General features: G+C 43.7%; 1 protein-coding gene across 4 annotated transcripts in view; it reads left to right on the top strand.

The window, feature by feature from the left end:
• Window positions 1-23,293, top strand: part of LOC120406368 (cytosolic beta-glucosidase-like) — an 82,053-nt gene that overhangs the window by 17,668 nt on the left and 41,092 nt on the right. For all 4 annotated transcript variants that reach the window (XM_039541107.1, XM_039541106.1, XM_039541110.1 and 1 more), the window contains one exon: window positions 19,489-19,688. In XM_039541107.1, the coding sequence (XP_039397041.1) occupies window positions 19,571-19,688 (118 nt within the window). In that variant the 5' untranslated portion in view covers window positions 19,489-19,570. The remainder of the gene's footprint in view (window positions 1-19,488; window positions 19,689-23,293) is intronic.

The raw sequence follows: 23,293 nt of genomic DNA, 5'->3' as shown, positions 1-23,293 counted from the left end.
GTTGAACTACCAAATCCTTTGTGGCTTGGGAGCTGTATAACTGAGATAAAAATCCTTTATGTTATCTTACCAGTTGACATAATCTGGGACACTTGAGATGACAGTGCTTAGGCTCTGGACACACTCAGTATGGTCCCTGAGCAACATAAATTACACCGACCTAAGCGCAGCGTGGACAGTGCTCTGTCAGCAGGAGAGCTTCTCCAGCCAGCATAGCTACTGCTGCTCACTGGGACTAGAGTGATTAAGTCGATGGGAGAGCTCTCTCCTGTTGCACTAGCAGCAGCTGCGCCGCTGTAAACTCTGTAATGTACACATAGGCTTAGATCTGTTTGGGTAGGGGCAGAACTTTCTCAGTGAAAGGCTCTCATTTCTGGCATTTGCTCCCCCAGTTGTCTGATGTAGCCCATGTAACTTAACCTTCAGAGATGCTGCCAGGCCCTTCAGCTTCCCAGGCTTTCTCTGATGGGGTTGATTAGTATTTCAGGGAAAAACTTTGGCATCACAAACCAAGTCCACTGTTGATGATACTATTGTTTATTAACCTCACCTACTTTATATAACGTACCTCTTGAACACAAATGTGGAAAACGGAATGCTTATCTTAGTGTCTTCAAAAGATGCACAGCTGAAGAACTCCTTGCTTCTCTAAATGCAAATGCTATTAAAATCACTTTTTCAGCAATTAAAGAGCATTAGGTAGAGTCTCGGTTAAGATATATTTACCTCTAAAATGTATTCATCACTCTCTTCAAAAGTAAAGCCCTAGAGCAAAATGCATGTAGTTGCCAGCAGCTTTAGTTAAAGCTAAAATTAGCCATGCTGATTAAATGGATTTTGCATAACCTTAGCCATTAATCCTTCATATTGGTCTTTTGCTTTGAAAAATCTTGAAGCACCAATAACCTAAAGGTGGCTTACTGAGTCACTTTTTAATGCTATTTAGTTAAGATTTAAACCTTTGTATAGTAGTTAATATTGACACCTTCTTTTAACAACAGCCAACCACTTCTTACATGTGCTTGACTAACAAAGCAGACCTATTAATTTCAAGGAAAGACTAGCAGCACATGCAGAGCAGATAACTTTAATTTAAAGAATAAAAAGCATACTAATGAGAAGAAATTAGGGGCCACAATAATATATTCTTCAATTTTTGCCATTCTCAATGTACAGCATTCCCTTAAAACTTGCAAATAATATTTCCTTTCATGCTAAGTTTTCATTTGTTTTCACTTGGTGAACATAGGTCCTTATTTTCTAATGGTTAGATTGTCCCCTTATCTGTCTTGGCCAAGCAGGGGGGTAAACCCCATCTGCAGACTTCCCTGGAACTGGAACTTGAGGCTAGGTCTGTTGTGGAGCATAGCTCCTGCTATCCAGATACTCTCTGTGAGCAAGCAGGCGGTGGGGAGGAGGTTGAGCTTTGGATCTCCCTCTATCTTCCAGCCAGACCTCAGAGTTGAATTAAGTCACTCCCATTAAGGCCTGCAATAACTTTATCTCACCCTAAACCAGAGCAAGAGGGGAGCAGAAGAGGAATTGTACCTCTGAAGGATGTCAGAGGGCACAATGCCTCTTGGGGTGGTGCAACTTGTGCATCTGCTCCTCACTCAAGCTATGCCTAATGGAACAGTCTAGCTCTATCTGAGTTCCACAGCTCTCTTGGTAAGAGAGCATTATCAATAATGGCATCAAACATCAAGGAACAGCTGCGCATGTCAAGGAACAACTGTCACAGACAGACTCACTTGGGAGTTTCCATATTCCTGACAGTTATTTTTTCATCCTTGAAATAACTGCAAGTGAGGCTGGGGACTAACTGATTCTCCTTCTCCTCACCTTAGACACCTTTAGAAAATGTCTGTCTAAAAGTGAGCCATTGCAGTGGGGTAATGGTTATAGATCCCAAGTTGGTTTTGCAAGTCAGGCAACTTGAAGAAGTCAATTAGCAAGCAAATTATTAATTAATTGAGCACTTGGTGTTCTTAGTTTTTTATATCAATTAGGTTTTTCCCCTCTGTGTTCAAGCATTACTTCATTAATTTTTTTAAATATCACTTAATCAGCAATGAACTCAAATCAGCTGACGGTTGCATTTTGTTTATATATTTAATTAATCAATACAACCAGCTGAAAACCTCCAGCATCATTTATCATGTTATGTTTTGCTGAGTAACTGGCCAAATGATTCAGTTGTTCAAGGGTCAATTCAATAAGAAACTGAAGTTAGCTGAAATAGAGGATTTTTGGACTTTTTCCCTCTTCTTTTCAGTGGGTGGCCTTGTGGATGATCCATGGTCATATCACTGGCCATCATAATACTTTTCCTTTTTTATCAATGACAGTCCACTCTTTCACATATCACCTTTATCCTGGTAATTCTACTGCTTAGTGGATGTACCACCAATGATAGTACAGCTGGCCTGCACAGTGACCTCTAAAATTAAGGTTGCCTAAATACTTCCATCCCATCCTTTTCAATTGCTCATAACTGTATCAGACTTTCAGCTTCTAAGGAGCATGCTCCAATGGATAGAGCACTAGACCTGGACTCGGAAAATCAGGGGTTTGCTTCCAAGGTCTACTGCTGATCTTCTGTGTGACCTTTGACAAATCACTTCACCTTTGTGTGGGGAATCTGTCCCCCTGTGCTATGCCCATTTGGAGGGCTGGCAGGGATTCTGCTAGTATAGCTCCAGTGAAGGGACTGTGTTGGGCGGGAGCTGATACTGAGGCACAGAGCCTGTGTGTGGATGGTCCAGCTTCCATTGGATCCTGGAGATGCAAGCTGATCTTGGTGAATCTCAGGGCAACACTCCCTGCTTGTTGCAGTGTTTTCTTCCCCTCTGGCCCACTCCTGGGCTTTTCTACAGGACAACTTAATCTGGACCCTCATTCTTATTTAATGCAAAACACATAAGAACCTAAGATATCATTAATATGCTGTTACATGTTTTAAAAAATTCTGTATTAAGGGGGAAATAAACAAATGGCTAGAAAATTAATGGCTAGAAAGTATTCAATGAAAATATCAAGATCTTTCTGGAAACAAAGGAAGTTGGAATAATATTAACCAGACGTTCTCATGAAATGTATTCCCAGTCTGCTTGATTGTATTGATATTCATAACTTTCCTAGGAGAACAATACTTTTGTTTTGATTAAACTCTCTCCTTGTATAGCCATTTACAAAGGTATGCTGAATGCAGTAATCCAGCTTTATAACAATCACAGGCTTTATAAGCAATATCACATGACAGAGCATGCTGAAAGACACCCATATCTTCAGTCTGTTCTAGACATTATGCCAAGATTGAGCGCTGTAACTACTAGAGAAACATAGATCTCTTAAAGTGTGCACACACATCCTGAAGTCTTCAAAACAACCTTTAGAAATAATCTGCATTACATAACGATGCCTTGAATAGTTAGTAGACTAAATCCTGAGAATGTGTTTAAAAAAAAAAGTTTAAGAAAACTTGTACACCAGCTATCCTGGTAGTATAACCATGCTAAATGAAACCATTTCAAAAATTAGTTTTTAAAACATCAGCTTCGGTTGTGCAGAGGAGAACAAATTAATAAAATTCTGGTGTTTTAATATGCTATGACTCTGCTTCACTCAATGCTTCATTTTGCTGTTACTTAGGGCCTGAGTCAATTTCCATTTAAAAATCAATGGAAAGGCTCTTGTTGACTTCATTGAAGGGGGTTTGGTCAGATTCTATTCCATCCATATTCTAGATTGGGACGTCTTCATTCTATTTGTATGAAGTTAATTGTTAAGGAAGCTGATGCCCTTTCTGGGAAATGTGACAGCTATATAGAAGAATAGGAACTGTGTGTGCTTAAAAGAAGAGATTAGCAAATACAGGAAGAGGTAGTTTAAAAGAGAAACATGACTGTAGTTTTCTTATATACATGGTAGAAAAATTTGATGAGATTCAGTGCAGATAGTAAAGCTTCTTCAGGGCCAGACAAAGAAGCATTTACACAAGAGATCATCACAGATCTGACTGCCCTGATGCTATTCTTCAGCCCACATATTCAAAGAATGAAGTCTTTGTGAACAACTTCTTTAGTGTAATAGACATAAACATGTTTTTCTGTTGCCATGTTGGCAGGGGTGAAAGTGAGCCAGTACGGGCCGGTATGGTATACCGGTAAGAAGCTGGTACCGGCCCATACACAGCCGATGTTAAAGCTCTGCCGCGGCATCACTTTAACATCGCTGCCCCTTTTGCCCCCCTTTTGGCGGCCCTGCCAGTAGGGACCCTACCGACAGGGTTGCTGACAGGGCGGGGGGGAGGGGCAAAAGGGGCAGCAACGTTAAAGCACTGTGTGGCAAAGGACCTACCTTAAAGCGCTGCCACAGCAGCACTTTCACGTCATTTCCTCTTTTGCCCCCCAGCCACCGAAATATAAGCCTTTGAAAAATCGCAGTTGACACATGCTCAGTTAATGCTAAAGTACAGCAGCTAAATTCTCCAAAGATCCTGCCTGCACTAAGCATGCTCCATCCCTTCACAGCTGCTATGTGTCAACTAGATTGTTCATGAACTATCCCCATAGAGAGATTGAGCATGCTCCATCCCCAGATGCCCGGGATAAGCAGGACTTTTCCTGTGACTACCCCTCTTGCTGGTGCTCAATCAGCATGGAGGAGAAGGAGGAAGCAGCCTGACTGGAATGCAGATGTGGGAAGTGTGGGGCTGGGACAGGGAAGAGATGTGAGATAGAGGCACCAGGAGCAGGAGCTTTAGAGAGAGAGAGAGAGAGAGAGAGAGAAAGAGAGAGAGAGATTAGGGCCTGGAGCTTAGGTGGTGTGAAGGATAGGAGTACAGGTAGGAAAAAAAGAGTGGGAGCCAAGGGGACTGTTTGCTTTTGTTTAGACTGCTCACAGGATTGGGCTCCATACAGGGTAGGGTAAACTAAACAGTTTTATTTACAAGGTTTTCAAATACACACTCTGCTCTCAACAATCCAGCCTAGCTCAGCACATACACATGCATGCGTGTGCAAACAGACCCAGTATACAAGAGTCCCTTCCTGTGCCTCTTGAAGGGATGATGCACCAGTTAGCTAACAGTGCATGAATACATCAGTTTCCCCTGTCAACAGAAGAAGTTGGGGGATGCCATTATTAATGCTCCTGCTTAATAATGATATTAGGTCATAGTTCTTCCACTCTTTGGTTTTAAATCTTCTCATATGTCTGGAGAGAGTGTTGCTTCCTGTATTTGTAGGCACAGCCATAGTGCCATCTGGTAATTGTGCTTGTGTTGGTTGTAACTATGTTGTCTCTTCTCTGTGCCTGGTGGGCAGTTATAAAGGGATTGTTTGTATTGCAGTTAGTATTCTTTTCACCTGCCATTTCAGCATCAGGGGCTGTGTTTTCTCATCAGGCATGGTTGCACTAATAGGAACATGCCTCAAGGTCTGCGATTTCACCTAAACCAACTGTCCATTCTTGGTTTGTATTACATATGACCTGGATTGTTCCACTGGTTCAATTACTGTGCTGGTGTCACTGACCCTTGAACTTTGCATGTTATGCTATTAGGTTTTTGTCATGCTCCTCTTTGGTTACTGCCATAGACCAGAATGTAATCAATGATGATTTCAACCCCTCTCTGACCCTCTAGTGTTTTGTGCACCTTTTCTGGAATATCTTTTTTGCAGATGATATACCAAAGGGCATTCTTTTGAAGCTCCATCTTCTGAATGGAGTGTTGAAAGTACGTAACTTGCTATTCTCTTCATCCAGTCTGATCTGCCAATATCCGGACTGAACATCTAGTACACTGAATACATTAGATGTGGATAGCTTGTGAGTGATGTCACCTAGGGCGGGGAAGCTGTAGTGTTCCTGCAATAATGCTTTGTTGAGGTCTTAAGGATCTAAGCATATCAGGATCACACAACACCAGTGTTTTTCCTTTCTACTGCAATCACCGAAATAACCCATTCTGATAGTCTCTCCACCTTTTCAGTTATACCCAATTGTTTCATATGCCGGAGTTCCTTATCCACTTTGGGCTTCATTGTTAATGGCACTCATCATGATGTGTATACTACCAGCACTGTGCTTGTAGACAGCTTGATTTTGCAATATCCCAGTAGACATCCCATACTTTCAAACAAAGCAGGAAATCTTTTCTTAATTTCCTTTGCTGTGAAAGGTCCTTTTATGGATTCTACTACTCTGAGGATTTTTATTGAGTTTATTAATTTTAAAGCTGTCAGTCCTAGTACTGGTTTTGCTGGTGAGTTTATTACATAGAAATTTAGATTTTAGACTATTTTCCTTATACCTGCATTTAACATTGCCTTTCCCCAGTATATGGAATGGATGCTCTGTATATCCTGATAGTCTTGATGACACAGGATATTGGTGTCCTGGTATGAGCTCAATTGTTCTGATATTCTATATCAGAGATGCAGTTTACTTGTGCCCCGGTGTCAATTTTCAAATTAAATGGGTATTTTTTCTGGATCTATTAAGATAGTTACATATCTTTCATCAGTGTCCTTTTTCTTATTCTGTATCGGAGCCAGAAATAATGTTGTGTCTTTGTTATGAAACTCGTCTCCTTGGAGCTGTTCTTCAATTGCATGAATTGTGTGCCTCATATTTTTCTGTTAGCCTGACCAGCATGCTCATGCAAAATTATTTGCTTTGTGGCACTTCATGTATATTTTTCCTTCTTTTGGATATTCCTCTTGCTTTGCATACTGCAGTCCACATCGCTTGCAAAGCTGCTGTGCTGTGTTATTGCTACATGCTTCTCTTTTCATGCTGTGTGAGACTGGACTATCATGATCAGTGAAACAGTTGTCAGAGCATAGGCTCAGACTGTGTGGGTGCTCCAGGGCTGGAGCATACATGTGAGTCACTCAGCACCCAGCAGCTAAAAAATAGTGCGTACTCAGCACCCAGCAGCTATTGATCAGCTATTCAGTCGCTGTTTGGCGGTGGGGGGAGGTGCTCAGGGGAGAGAGTGGAGCAGGGGCAGGAAGAGACAGAGCGAGGGCAGGGCACTGGTGAGAGGGGGCAGAGGAGGGGCGAGGCATTCACCTAGAAAAATGAAAGTCGGCACCTGTGAGTCAGAGGGCCCATGTTTCCTTGAAGGACTGTTATTGATGAGAACACAGGGAACACGGAGAGTTAGGCTGGAAGCAATGCAGCCACATGGACAGAACAATGTACAGGGTTTAATATAGTTCCACTTGTTCAACTTAACTGCATTCAGCTTCACGCTTTGCTACTGAAACATGGTGGCAGCAGTGGAGCTGTGCGTTCTCTGCAGTGCAGTTACTGGCAGCATGAGCCATAGAACTCAGTCTGAAGCCCCCCTCTGGATTTTGCAGACACAAACCTAGCCTGATGGACCAGGTGGGAGGAGTTTGAGCTGTACATGACCCGGCTATTCAGGAGGACAATAGCAGGAAAGCAAAATTATTTAACCTTACTGGGGAACAAAGCAGAGAGAGCTGCACCGCCGTGAAGCTTGCCACTGCCTCAAGCCTCACAGCAGTCCTAGGAGTGGGTAAATGGGAAGTGGCCCATGCTAGGACAACATAGCAGGGAATGTGGCATGTTCAACCATTTTAGTCTGTTGAGGGCAGCAAGATTAGGATTAGTCTCCAGGTTCAAAGCTCTGTAGCTTGGCTCTCTTGTTATACTGTTGTGCCTGTATCTGCTGCACCTGCCTCAGGTTTTCTCTGGAGAAGGTCTCTAGCATGTGAAGCCTCTCTCGTAGCTATAGCACATATGGACAACCATCCTCGCCTGTGTCTCTTGCCCTTCCCAGCCTTCCTTCAGAAGGTCGAGGATGCCACGGGGTTGTCTCCCGTGCAGGAGTTCAAAGGGGGAGAACCCTGTTGACACTTGGGGTACCTCCCATATGGCAAACAACAAGTCTGGGAGTAGCGTATCCCAATGTCGCGGGTCCTCTTCCACAAATTTGCATAGCATGCTCTGCAAGGTCTTGTTAAAAAACTCCACCAATCCATCTGTTTAGGGATGGTAAAGGGAAGTTCTGAGGGCTTGTATATCTAAGAGATGGCAGAGGTTGACCATCAAGCGGGAGGTGTTCCCCTGGTCTGTTAAGATTTCACAGGGTATCCTCACCCCGGTGAAGACCTTTCTATTTGGCAGCTATCTTAGGGGCACTGGCAGTCTGTAGTGAGACTGCTTCTGGGTACCTGGTCACATAATCCACGATCATGAGGCTATACTGGTGACCGGAGGCACTTTTTCCTAGTGGCCCACCAAGTCAAGTCCCATTCGCTCAAAGGGGATCCCAACCATGGGGATGAGGGATGCTTTCGGCACTCCTTTCGGGCCCATGTGTTTGCACCCTGAGCATGAGGCACAAATAATTCTTCACCTCCTGGTGGATACCCAGCCAGAAGAACTGCCGCACCACCCTTTGAAGGGTCTTTTCTCTTCCAAGGTGCCCTGCCCAAGGAACCAAATGAGCAAGGTGTAAAAGGCCCTGGCACACCTTCCAAGGAACCGGCAGCTGACAGGGGAATTCTCAAGTCTGTGGCTCTTCCACCAGCTGATAGAGGCATTCTTGCCATATTTCGAACCGTGGGCTTTGGGGGAATATCCTCCCCTCCCCTTGATCTCTAGCGGTGGTCTGCTCTCAGGCGTGACTAAGCGTAGGGTCCTCTCTTTGTTCCTGAATAAAGTCACTATCGCATTCAAGCTCCATCTGCGCATCATTGATGGAGGAGGCCATTTGGGTAGGTAGAGTCAATGTGGACTCCAAGGGCCCTTCCCCCGGGTCATCATCCCAGTCCCAACTGAGTAGCCCCTTTTTTGTTGGCCCTTTGCCTTCTCCTGTCAGAGGATACTGAGTGGACTCTTGCAGCAGTTCTAGGAACCACGGCCCCCAGTCCCGCCCCAGAATCACTGGATAGGCCAGGCTGGGGGTCACACTGATTGAGAAGTCTGTGCTTTGGTAGTATATCTCCAGCATCACCCAGGCAGTAGGATAAGAGTGTAGGTCTACATGGACACATTGTACATGGATGGGGGTTGCATCTGGCTCGAGGTCTGGTACCAGGTTGCCTCAGATGAGAGTTTGGCTACAGCCAGAGTCAATTAGCACTGTCATAGGAATCCCTTCTATGAGCACCAGGACCCCGAGCTTCCCTGGGCCCCTCTTCTGAGCCTGGGTCAGGCTACATAGGCCTGGCTGTAATTGCAGTCCCTATAGAGGCAATCACATCAAAAATGCCCCTCTTGACCACATTCATAACAGCCCTTCCAATTGGCAAGTCCGTTCTGGTCAGGTCAGTTCTGTCGTAGTTCTCCCAGTGAGGCTGGGTGGGGTTTCCCCCTGGCTGGGCGGTCTTTCCCCCTGGGTTCCTCAGGATTGTGGGGTTGGGGTTCCATCATTTCAGCCACCAAGTAATCCTCCATCAGTCCCACCATTTCTGTAAGCATCATGGGCAGAGTCTATGCACGCACCCACCCTTTGCCCCCTGGCCAGGAGGATTTGGGTGGACTGGTCGAGAATTACCGCTTTCACCACTTGAGCACCGAACTGCTTGTCGGGCTCCAGCCATTGCCAAGCACAGTCCAGGAGATATTGAGCCACCGCTTGTGATCTAGCCACTAAAAGGTACCATTCCTGATGGAAGCGCTGGCAATATGATACTGGTCTGGTCTAGTATGGCTGCCTTAATTTTTTCATTGTCAAGTCCTGGTTGTCAAGGTAGTGGTAAGCTGCCTGGGCTGGCCTCATTAAGTAAGGGGCTAAGAGGGTAGCCCAGTGTCCTGTGGGCTATCACGCAGCAGTGGCCACCCTCTCAAAGTCATGAGAAAAGCCTTGGGATTGTCCCCAGGCCCCATCTTCATGATCTGTGGTGGGAGGCCCGGTGGTAGAGATCCTGGGTCAGGGTCTACTAAAGGGGTAACTGAAGGCCTGCCATTTGTTGGGCCAGCCTTTCCTGTTGGGCTTGATGCTGGGTGACCAATTCCCGCATCATCTGGATAGTAACCTGCTGCAACAGCTACGCGTGTTGCTGCTGTTGTTGTGCTGCTTGTTGTTGTTGGCTTTCCAGAAGCCATTTCAAGACCTTGTCTGATTCCACGCTGGTGTCCACTAATTTCTGGATGCTAAAGAGCTACGGTGGTCGAGTGAGGATGATCAGGAAATGATCCCAAAGATTTTTGGAAGTTCACCCAGTAGTAGTGTTCTCACATCTTTATGGCAGTGCCTCCTTCTGGGTGTTTGTCGATTAGTAGCCAAGAGCAAGCCAAAAGGGTGGCTGCAGCAGCTATTACTAGGCCTTGTCACCAGCACAAATTGCAAAAATAGCAATTCAGAGAGAGAGAGAGAGAGAGAGAGAGAGAAATGGATGCAAAGAAAAACCCAGTTTAAGTATAAACTCCACTTTTCTTTCCATTATATGTTTATAAATGTCTTTAGTACTTTATCAGAAGAGGAGAAATATGTATGATTTCATCTTTACTATGCAACCATTCAATTTTCTCTGAACTGAACTAAAACATGAGGAAAGATCTAAAGAGCTGAAATTGAATGAGATATTGTATTCATCCAAGTGACTTTTTTGTTAAGTAGACAACCTCTGTGATGATAAAAAGGTCAGTGCCACACCATTATACATACCATATCCTTTAATCTTTTTTCATTTATGTTTTTAAATCAAGCAAGAGACAGCCATGTCAAAGAGTGGATGTATTGAATTTTTTTCTTTTGATTCTATTTGTTTAGCTTCAGGGTCAGGTATGTGTTTTGTGATATTTCCAGAACATCATCATCATCCCCAGACATCACTGCATGGCTGTAGTAGTGCTTGGAACAACAACAAAAATATATAGCATAAGTTATTTGAAAAATAACCTGTATTTACTGGATTCCAAATAGGTATTTAGATTACTTTGTCAAATTAAAGTACTGCTGTGCTACTTATCTCACATTCCAGGTGCTTGCGATAGTGTTTGCTAATATTTTGCAGGATAAAAGCGAAGAGTACAATAAACAAGTATTTCTTGCAAAAGCAAAAAAATATTTACAACATAATGGCATTGCACAAATCTTTTGAAAAGTAATATCAACTACTCTCTCTCATAGAGTGCTGCTGCTTAATAGTTGGTAGCATCATCTTGCTGATATATGGAAGTGAATTTTATGTAAATACAGTAATAAATGTACTTATATAATGGAATTGATTAAATCTGACTGGTGGCAGAAGTTTTTCAAGTATATTCTCTGAAGTGATAGTCAGCATCATGAGTCATAGTCAGTGTAATTAGAAATAACATTTATATGAGAAAAGAAAACAAAAGATACAGTTTCACTGCTATAAAAGCAAGCCTCGCTGTTTATATCTACTTCTGAAAACAAATGTAGTGACTTTGCAATAAATGTAAAAGATGCTGGGATCATTCTTATTGGTTACATTCAGAGTTTGCCCATTGCTGAATCAATCTTAGCAGGTTCCTTTGACTAATAGCTAAATATGTATGACTTGCAATTGAAAAATATATATGTGAAATTATTTAAAACAGAAGTGAAGATCAGTTTTGTCCTAGGCTGCTAAACTTTGGTGAAGGAAGCTAACGTTTCAATAGTGTTCATTGCATATCTCTAGTTTTGGGAATAATTTTATATTAATTGAACATTTATTTTTGCTTTTATATTGCAGCAGTTCCTAGCTAGCTGAGATTGGGGTGCCATTCAGTTTAGGTCAGGGTCGGCAACCTTCAGCACGCAGCCCATTAGGGTAATCCGCTGATGGGACGTGAGACATTTTGTTTATGTTGACCATCCGCAGGCACAGCCGCCCGCAACTCCCAGTGGCCGTGGTTTGCTGTTCCCAGCCAATGGGAGCGGCAGGAAATGGCGGCCAACATGTTCCTATGGTCTGTGCCTCTTTCCACCACTCCAATTGGCTGGGAACGGCGAACCGCAGCCACTGGGAGCTGTGGGCAGCCGTGTCTGCAGACTGTCAATGTAAACAAAATGTCTCGTGTCCTGCCAGCGGTTGCCGTGCTAGGTCCTATAAGACAGTCCCTGATTTGAAGAATTTACAATGTAAAAAGATAAAGCGAACAAAGACTGTGCCTCTGTTCCTTCCCCCACACAGAGTTCATATAGCAGTGGCAGAGCTGGGAAAGGAGCCTAGATTTCCTGAGTCTCAGTCCAATGTGCCATTCACTGGAGCATATTACCTCCTCATGCAAGTGGTCTGCTTAAATCAATATCTGCATACTCTAAATCTACCAAAGGAATGCGAGAGCACTACTTAGAACTAAAACAGAACAAGGTTTCATAGGTGAAAAAAACTTGCCCCAAACACAAGCTGCTACTTAGCTATCAACAGAAGTGAAGCTACCCTTCCAAAATGACCAGCATGTTAAATAGTGACAGATACTAACTCACATTCCAACAAGCATGTATGTTGTCAAAGTAAAACACTTCAGCCTTTATCTCAGTCACCAGACCTAAATATTAATGTGATATTTTTGATGTTTAATTCCTCATTTTTTCCAAGCAAAGAATTAAATATCACAACCTACGTGATAAACCAAAATCACTGACCTTGATTAGGGCACTTCTGAAAATCCTAGGAGAGGGAAGAATGAGCTATGGGTGCTTTTAGGCACTGTCCAATGTTAATTGTAAAAACATACTATATTCACATCCTTTTCCCTCTTCCAAAAAGGAAAGAGGATTCAATCAAATCCACTTAAGGCTTTTAGGTTTCCTTGTACTCTTATACATGGAAATATGCTGGGTGTAACAGATTTCTAACAGATCATCATAGCTGGTTACAGCAGCACACATGATTAAATACAGCAGATATTTTCCTTTAAAAGTCATATCAAGCTAGTTTGCCCATGCACTTCTACCAACTGTTTGTGCATGCTTGGAAAATCTAGGCAGCTATCTCATCTAGCCTTTGCAAATGGGTGTTGGCCCAGTGAACAGTGTGGTTTTTTTTGTTTTGTTTTGTTTTGTTTTTTTTTCCAAAAGAGGACCCTTTCCCTGGCCACCAAGGATTCTGGGATGTTTTGCATTGATTCTCAAGTCCATCAGCTGTGCTGAACATTGTTGACACTTTTAACATGACAATTCATTGTTGTTTTTATACTTGATCACTTAGAAGGCGAACAATCCAGAAATGCTAGAAAACAGGACAATCTGAAGTGGTATATAAAAAAGGATGGGTCTCCACATACAGGGCTTTGTGTTTGATCTATGCATATGCAAGACTTTGGACCAAAATCCAGTTCTACCTACTAGTGGAATATTATTGTGGCAGTAGCAACTACCAGCTTTTGAATGGCCAGTCCCATTTTAAACTTCAGACAGAGGAAGATAGCTCAAACATTAACAGCACAGGATCGCTCATTTGGGAGTATCAGTCCAAGAACTATCATGGCTTGTGAAGGCTGACTACTAACATGGAATACCACTTTGTGGCTCCTACATTTAGCATTTCAAAGTCCAGGCTAGAACATAAGTACAGTTTGTCTAGTGGTACTGAAAATCATACCACATGTTGGAGCACCCAGGGGGGAAAAAACCCACCGGCAGCCCCTCCTAGCACCTCCAGCTGCTGGTGGGCCTGGCTGATCAGTGCCTCCCCCTTCCTCCCAGTGCCTCCTGCCTGCCACAATCAGCTGTTTCGTGGCATGCAGGAGGCGCTGAGGTATAAGGGGGAAGGAGTGAGGGCAGGCACACTCGGGGGAGGGGGCAGATTGACAGAATAAGAAGCAATGGTCTCAAGTTGCAGTGAGGGAGGTCGTGGTTGGATATTAGGAAACACTTTTTCACTAGGAGGGTGGTGAAGCACTGGAATGGGTTACCTAGGGAGGTGGTGGAATCTCCATTCTTAGAGGTTTTCAAGGCCCAGCTTGACAAAGCCCTGGGTGGGATGATTTAATTGGTGTTGGTCCTGCTTTGAGCAGGGGATTGGACTAGATCATCTCCTGAGGTCTCTTCCGTCCCTAATATTCTATGATTCTATGAATGGGGCGGGAAGATGCGGGGCGGGGGTGGAGCAGGGGCGGGACGAGGCAGGGCGGGTGGGAAGAGGTGGGTGAGGGTGGGGCTTTGGGGGATGGGGTGGAGTGGGGGCAGAGCATGGGGCAGAGCCGGGGATTGAGCACCCCCCGGTACATTGGAAAGTCGGTGTTTGTGGTTGTCATTACTATTAGGATAACCTTCCTCAGCTTTCCCTATCACCCAACCACCTTCTTGATCCTCTCCTTCATTGGCAGGTGATCTTGCAGCTATGTCTCCCAGCTTTCTGAAGTACTTTCTGACAGCTAAACATGCCTAGCTCATTTAACTTTTCTTCATAAACAGATCCCTTCAGCTGCATAACAATTTGTTGCTGTTCTCTGGATATCCTCTTGGTAGTCTGTTTTTCTGGTTGTAAGTTGCCCAGAGCTAAATTCAATATTCCACTTTCAGTGGCACAAGAGCTGCATTAAGATGGGCCATTACTTCCTTACTCTGTGACAGGTTTCAGAGTAGCAGCCGTGTTTGTCTGTATCCGCAAAAAAAACAGGAGTACTTGGGGCACCTTAAAGACTAACAAATTTATGACTCTGAATACCCAGCCTGAAGTTTCACTGACCTTTTTGCTGCCATATTGGATTGCAAATTCATATCTAATTTCTCAATATTCTTATCTCTAAATCTCTTTTGGCATTATTGCTCTCCAGATTTCTACCTCTCTCTAAATATTTTTCAGTTTTTTTACCCAGATATCATTTTCCAAGCTGAATCTCATTGTTACATTCTGCCCATGTTTCTAATCTAACTCTGCCCCTTTGTATTTTCTCCATCTTCAGTAGTGTGCTCAGCTCCTCCCATTTTAATATATCTGCAGATTTCATTAATGTACCATTTACTCCCTCTTCTAACTCATTATTGAAGCTATTAACCAGGATTAGAATCCAATCTGCATACTGCACTGAACAACTCCCCTCAAAGTTATTGTTTATTATTACTCTTCACTGCAGTCAACACGACTTATCTTCAAACCGATTTGAATTAAGTTTTGAGAACAGGATTTTCAAACACTATTGTGACACTGACAGGCCAGATGCCAGCTCTTGCCCAGGCTGCAGACATTAGCTAAGAACTAACAAACTTGTAGCTGAGGACCAGAACAGTTCACCTGTATTTTAATTTTGCTTAAAGTAGGTATTAGTCTTATAAGAATGCATTTAGTGCTTAGACGCTAGGAAGTGCTTGTAAGTTGCTGCATACATTAATTTCACTTGTAATATTGGTATTCCATGCTATAAGAAAATATGTAAATTTTGCTTTATGATTTTGAAAATGTTTGCTCCGAACTTGTGACTCCAGGCACTGGAATCACTCTCCCTGCCCATTCACAAGGATTATCAAAATCAAAAGAGGCCATCAAGGAACATTACAATACAAAGGATTGGTCAATGGCCCTATTGCACCTTGGAAATGTTACATTCAAGGAAGCTCATCCTGTGAACTTGAAAGCTTAATGAAGGAAATAAAAGAAAGACACAGGGAAATTTTCCATCTCTCTTTGCTGTTTAACTCTGATAGGACTAGAGACTCTAAATTGAGGCAGAGATCCTCAGGAGCTAAGCCTGAGTCTGCCCTGAATGTTGAATTGATGGATCATTACAACTCTGTCACTCTTAGGATTTAGGTAATAACTCATTTGTGTGTATATGTTTGCTTGCTTTAACCTATAAATAACTCTCTATTTCTTTTTACTAGTTAATACACCTTTCAATAGTTTATTACTGAATTGGCTACAGGCGTTGTCTTTGGTGTAAGATAAAGGGTACCAATTGATCTGGGGTAAGTGACTGGTGTCTTGGGACTGGAAACAACCTGAATATCATGTGATTTTTGGTGTAAGTGACCATTTATCACTAAGTCCAGATTGTCTGGGTAGCAAGATAGACTGGAGAGCCTAAGGGGACTGTCTGAGACTCCATGGTAAGACAGGTATAATGATCCAGGAGTGCACATCTGTTACCAGTTTGGGTGATATCTAATTATAGAACACACCACCAGTTTGGAGTGTTTGTCCTGTTTTTGACAGTCTGCCCTGAGATTGGCATTCACAGTCATTGGCCTCTGCAGACAGAGTGACAACTATATCATCAAATTTACTAAAATTCGGATACATTACAGTTTAGCTCCTGCTTGCCATTCATTAATTTATGCAGAAAACAATTGTTTGTCTGGAAGTCCTGAAGATATTTAGTAACTTTGTTTTCTCAATATCTGTCCCACTATTTTACCAGGGATAGTAATTAAACTTGAATGGCAATTTCCACTTTTCAGACAAGCCTCAGGATCTGTGAATGTCCATATTCAGCAGTTTCAGTAATAAAGTCTTGTTTCATAAGTAACTCTGTGTCTGTTCTGTTTTTGGACTGGAGAGTTGAGGAGAAGACACTTGCATTTCCATACCAGCATAGTGAAGTGTCTGTCTAATTGTGTCATGATAAGAATTAATTTTTTTAAATAACAATAATCTGGGATTAGAAAAGGCAGATCCAATCAGGGATAGTTCATTTTAAGGATACATCTTTGTTTATAATAACCAGTTCAGCCCAACTGTACAGACAAAATACCAAAGCAAAACTTTGCTGCCTTCATCATAGAGCTTGCCTACACTTAAAAGGCTTCAGAGGTGTAGGTGCACTGATACAGCTGCACCACTGTAGCACTTGAATGAAGACTCAACCTATGCCAAAAGGAGGGCTTCTCCCATTGGTGTAGGTACTCGACCTCCCTGACAGGCAGTAGTTATATTGACAGGAGAAGCCTTCCCATTGACATAGCACTATCTACACTGGCATTTAGGTCTGTATAACTGTATTGCTCAGAGCTGTGTATTTTCCACACCCCTGACAAAGTAGTTCTACACTCACAATTTATGTTGGTATACCAAGCCCTAGTGAGATACATACACTATTGGGTTGGTGACTATCTCTTGAATTAATTACTTTCAGGCCTAACTGACTCAATAAGAAAAATCCCTATCTGGGTACATCGAAGTAAGGACCAGCTCAGTCTTGTTCTGGGAAAGCCTGGTTCAAGTCCATCCAGCTGAACTGTGGTCTGTGCCACTGCAGGTTTAAAAACAAAAATGAGCCTGGTCTGGAACCAATGTGAATTTGGGTATGGATGTGCAAAGTTACTAGTTAAATTCAGCTCTGGATTTGTATTAGGCTCCAGACAAAACACTGGAATATTGGATTTCCCATTAGATTGGGTTTGCTAGAGTGGGGAAAGAAAAAGCCGGGAGTGAGGCTGGAACAGTTTGCTACTAAATAGCACGGGGGCAAGAAGAGACTGTCTCCAAGCCCTGCATCTTTCTGTCTCCGCCTACTTTTCAGACCTAGTCTGTTATCTCATCACACCACACTCACTCTGATTGATTAATGATGGCAGATTTAGTGACCTGTCTGTCCTCTTCTACCACAGCTGTGTCCAGGCCCCTTTTCATGCTGCCTGTTGTACCTAGGATACCTTCCTTGAACTAGTTCCCCATATCACTGCTCTCCGTGGGTTCAGAGCCTTCCTTAAGACCCACCTCTTCCACAACACCCACAAGAGTCAATAGTGATTCTTTCTTAAATAACCTATTTTGTATGTTTTACAGAGCTGTGTATTCTTACTCCAGTGACAACTGTCTGCCGTCTCCCCACTTCCATTGTTTAGTTCCCCACATATTATGTCACGTATGAAATTGAACTGTGTGTTCTACTGGGCAGGGACTTTGTGCAATCTACAATCTTTGCCAGGCACCTAGTGTAATGTTGACTGTTGTAAAATTATACATAGTTATTCTGATTCATGCACACCTATTAATCAAGATGTATTATGTCCCATGGTGAGTTTCATCGCTAACACCTAATGCTCACCTTCTTGGATGTTGCAAGGAGCTATTTGGTATTAACCGCTGTGAACTTAAATTAACACTTTAACAATTTTATCAGTACATTTCTAAGAAGGCTGCTTTCACGGGAAGAGTTGCTAATACAGTGCATCATTTCCCCCCCATTTATATAAAATGTGTAAAGGAGAATGGATGTTTGACAATACCGTGCATCAGCACTTGCTTTTGGAATATGTTTGTATGAACTGCCTCATTCCCCCTTAGTTCCTTTGTATTCCAGGGATATTACCTCTAAGGCGTGAGCAAAACTTGGAGAGCTATTTGAGGAAATGCGCTCCTATTGTGAAACAATTTATTTTATATTGTATCAGCACAGTCTGGCTCTACAATGTGCACTTTTGGAATTAATTCAACGGTTCTACAACTTTATCCTGACCTTTTTTCTGATAAAAGTTGCTTGTTTCTTTAAAAAAAAAACACCACCACCACCACCAAAAAAAAACAATACAAAACCAGTTTTGGTAAGAGATTGCACATAACTGCATACATGCTTTTCAGGCAATGTCAATTTTTTGTCTGATTTACAATGCTATATAAATTATTATTAATGTGCATGATGCATTGCAGTGGTAAGTCTGTTTGTAACAGATCCCCACCTGGAAATGTTTATAAATCAAAGGGTAGAAGCAAAGGCAAATAATGCAACACAAGACAGAAATACAAAGAGTTGGGTGTCATGGCTAGCATCTGATTTTCTAGGAGGCCTATGTAGCCCAGTGGTCCAATAAATGGGGATACTGACCTTAGCATAAATCAATATGTGTTTACTGTAATCCAGAGAGGGAAAACAGCTCTTGCAGTGCCTGAAAAATAAGTTGCAATAGTGCCATCTAGCGTGCCATGTCTGAAGTTTCACACATTTCAGTTAGGGGTTTATACTTTCAGTCTAGGAGTAAGGGAGCCTCTCTGGGGTGTGAAAGGAGGCAGAGGGCAGCAGTTTTGAGTGTCCATCTACAGAAGGCCTCCTCAGACTCTCTTTGACCAGGTGCAGTGAATACCTAACCCTAGATAAATAGAGGAAACATGCAGCAGACACAAGCCTGACAGTTACAATTCCACACACTGGGGGCAACAGCCCTTACCATGTGCTGCAAAGTGATCAGACCAGACCAGATCTGGGCCATGTATGGAGTGGGGACATGGCAGGGACTCTGTGCCAGAAAAAGAGTAGGGTCCAGGTTTGAATGACTTACAGGAAAGTGGGAGGAGCTTCTGTCTGGGTGGCTCAGCACCTTATTCAGAGTAAGTAGCTCTAGGTATGGGGAGTCTGGCAGCTTACATGGGCAGCGAAGGACAGAGGCCTGATCTGGACAGCCCAGTACCATGCACTGGAAGGAGCTACTTGTACACGAGGCCCTTGTAGCTGGCTGCACTGCTGCCCCTCCCCTTTCAGTGTGCGTGGGAGGCTGAGCTAAGCCTCTGTGTTCAGATCATGAGACATGCAAGATATGGTTGCAACTATTTATCCTTCAGAGAGAGAAGCTGCTCAGGGTTTATTTTTCTGTGTTTGTGTTTGATACAGAATCTGCTTACGACAAGTGGAAGAGTAGTCCGTCCAGGAAGCGCGGTGTCAGCCCCACAGGAGGTCCAGATCCACCAGCCACATGGCTTCAGCTGCTGCTGCCTCCTTTGCTCCTGCCCCTTGTGACTGGCACCCAGAAGACATTTCTTTCCCCAGTGGATTTGCTTGGGGTGCTGCTACAGCAGCTTATCAAGTTGAAGGTATCAGATTTCCATGTGCCAAAGGAAGGAAGAAGGGGGGTTAAATAGTTTTAAAGCAAAGATGGGACCCAAGTCATGAAGTCTGGATCCAAAAGTCACCAATATTGAGAGGACAGGTGGAGGGGACGGGATTCCATGTTCCATTTTGACCCATTGCATAGTTTTTAAGTCTTGTGTGGCTCCATGTTACATTTCTCACTTAACTGTTCCTTGCCCTGAACAGTTGGGGTGGGAAAACCTATCCCCAAACCCCAGAAACAAGACCATGGCAGGTGGGGAAAATAGGTGTGTGTTCCTCCTCCCAGTGATCAAAGTGAGAGAAGGAAGCAGCAGCAGGTTACATTCTCACTAGGCTTTCACTCCCTCCTTTCTGTTGGGGTAGACATGAGCAGATTGCTTGGCTTGCAAGGGCCTCTTCATGCCCTAAGAATTGAGAACAGGTGTGCATATAGGTGACAGTCATAATTAATTCCCCAGAAGCAGGTGTTTGGGGGAGAGTCACAAGTCAGAACCCATCTCCTGGAAGCATGCAGGACAGCAAACTGGAAGGTCAGTGCTAGGCCTTTGGGATCCCCTTCCACGGTGGGCAGGATTTTCCTGTGCTCAGAGGAAGCCCTGCCTACATTTCCTGGGACTTCTATGATCGCAGGGAAACTCATCCACTGGTGCCAAACTTCTTCTGGGACCTGCCTTTAGTAAGCAGAGCTCAGCCATCCTCAGTGTGTGAGTATGTCCTTCACATAAACATCTATAGTACCTGTTCAGAGGACTGAATGACAGTGATCCTCTCTGGTGACTCCCCATGAACGGATGGAGGGTAGGTCACTGACCATTCCATGAGATTGTGAGAGGGGATGGGATAAGGCTCCCAGACCTCCCACATGTTTGTGGGTGTAGCTGGGGCTTGGGAGACCAGCAGGGTAGGGACACCAGAGCCAAAGCAGTTGTTGGCTTATGGATGAGGGAGCAGGGTAAAGTAGAAGGGCCCAGCAAGAGTTTGTTAGTTGGCACCCTGGGGAAGTTGGGGGCACATGGAATCAGGTGTTAGTGAGAATGATGTGTACAGAGGAGGCTAGGGGAGCAGGTTTGGAGTATATGAGGTGAGTGTTGCAGCCAGTGGGGTTTGGAGGGAGACAGTGTCCCTGCAGAGATAGGTGGAAGGAGACAGTAGAAAGCAAGTTGATGAGAAGATGGCAACACTTCAGGGATTTGGAGGATCCTCAGGCAAGTGATCTGACTGGGGCAACTGGAGAAAAGACCGCAGGGGAACCCCTGAAGACCAGAGAGTGATAATCAAAGCTTGGAGCAATGGAGGGAAGGAGATTGGGAAACTATGACCTCTTCATTCTCTAAAACCCGGGAAATACAATATCAGGTTTAAAACACCATCCTTGGGGCCTAATTCTAAATTCTTTTCTAACCCTCAATAGGGGCAGGTCTTAAACCACAGAGAGGGAAACAGCATAAATTCAGCTTTACCTGCAAGTTTGAGGTGGTGGGGAACTCGGGGAAGCCCAGCCTGCTGTCTCTTTCTTACCCATTTTCTTCTGCTGAGGACAGCTTCCATGGGCCCTGGGGGAGAGTAGGAACTACTCCTTTATTCTCTGGGCTGAAATTCACATGGAAGCTTAGTATTATATCACATCCTGCCTTTTGAGTGGCTAGATGAGTATATGGAGCAGCACTGGGTCTGAGGATTCCTTGGGTGGCAACTGGTGCCATGCATGGCATAAGAAACACTTGGAGAATCATGAGCATCGGAGGCCCCCACACACTGTAGAATTTACCACCTATGGAGGGCCTCATTGACAGGACATTGCTAATTCTTGATTAATCTGGACATACTATTCTAATCTGGAAAAGATACAAGAAAGTTGTCTGTCAACTAAGTGGAACTCCAGCTAGATGCTGCTGCACATCCTGTTTCCTTATGCTGATCCTGGTCCCTGACCCCAACATTTATCTCCTGGCTCTGACACCAAGTTTATGATTTGGTTTTGCCTTCTGCTTCTTACTCCTGATTACCTGACTCTAGATTGACAAATGACTCTGATTCCTGATGTTTTGCCCTGTCTTTATCCACTAGGCTGGCTTTTTCTTCTTCTAGCATTTGTAGTGCTTGCTAAGCCACCCTGAAGAGGCTTCATCTGCAGAATGAAGGGCCCTAAGGCCACCATGATGTGATGGGTTGGACTCCTTGGGAAGCCACCTGATATGCTGACATACCACTGAGTCTACCTCTTCTGCCAGCATCGGCGCCATTTAAACTGAGCCAGGCTCTTAAAACCTCCTCTAACACACACACAGGCAGGGCCACACCCAGCTGTGGATCAGCTCTGGGAAGACTCAGCTTAAGGGACTTGCTCCAGCACTCAGATGTCCATCTCCCTTGGAGTGCAGACCCAAAGATATATTATGAAATTCGCTTGCTCCCTCAATGTGGAGAAAGGTGTACACACTTCTTACCCCGAGTCAGAAATTACAGAAACTTGGTTTAATAATAAACAAAACAAATGTTATTAACTATAAAAGGTAGATTTTAAGTGGTAAAAGGGGTAACAAACAGAACAAAGCAGATTTCTAAGCAACTAAATCAAATATGCAAACTAAGCTCGTTCACTAAAGAAATTGGTTACAAATAGTATTTCTCACCCTAGATATTGTTGCAGGCAGTTTTCAAAGTTTCTGTGGTTCAAAGTTACAGTTTTATTCCTTTTCAGACTAGACCCATGTTTCAGTCTGGACTCCCCCCTCACCTTTCCTTTCGTAGTCTTTCTTCTTGGGCAGGGAGGACATGAAGAGGAAGAGTCCTGTTTGCCTTTCTCCCGACCCGAAATAGTTTCCTAAACTTGACCTCACTTTCCTTACAGTGGAAAGTTACAAGAAGTCCCAGGTAATGTTTTAATATCGGATGACAAGACCACCTGACTCTGTAGGGTCACAGTGTCCATGAGTCAGTGGCAGTATGGAGGGTCCACAGGAAGGCCAAGCTTTTCACAGTCTATTGTCCTCACTGATGGGCCATCTGCACTGTCTGGCTTTTCCATTGTTGTACCTGAAGTGTTAGCAGTGGGCATCACCCAAAGTAGCATAGTTGAAATACAGATACATAGTCAATATTCCTAACTTCAGATGCAGGCATACAAATTGGATAATCACATTCAGTAAATCATAACCTTTCCAATGATATCTCACATGAGCCATCTTGCATGAAGTATATCTCAGTTACGTCAAGTATCAGAGGGGTAGCCGTGTTAGTCTGGATCTGTAAAAAGCGACATTTCAAACTTCTTCAGCTGACCACTCACTGCACCATAGGGTTGCTGTTGACAGATTCTGATTTGGCAGTTGAGACAACAATGGACAACTCAACTTAAGTTGTCCTCTGGGGTGACTAAAAATGTCTGTGAACAGTGGGAGTCCTGGGTTGGCACGCAGCTTCTCCACCAGTCTGCCTGTAGAGTCTCTGTGACAAATGTGTGGAGGGGCTATGTTGCTCAGAACTGGTAGCCATGGGATACAATTGGGGTGTTCAGTGCCTGTGATGATATGCCTGGTCAAGCTCAATTTGACACCAACCAATATAGTGTGAGGCGAACACCACC

The sequence above is a fragment of the Mauremys reevesii genome, linkage group 5 (genome assembly GCF_016161935.1).
Source record: "Mauremys reevesii isolate NIE-2019 linkage group 5, ASM1616193v1, whole genome shotgun sequence".
NCBI lineage: Eukaryota > Metazoa > Chordata > Testudines > Geoemydidae > Mauremys > Mauremys reevesii.
This window is presented reverse-complemented; position numbering and strand designations above follow the sequence as displayed.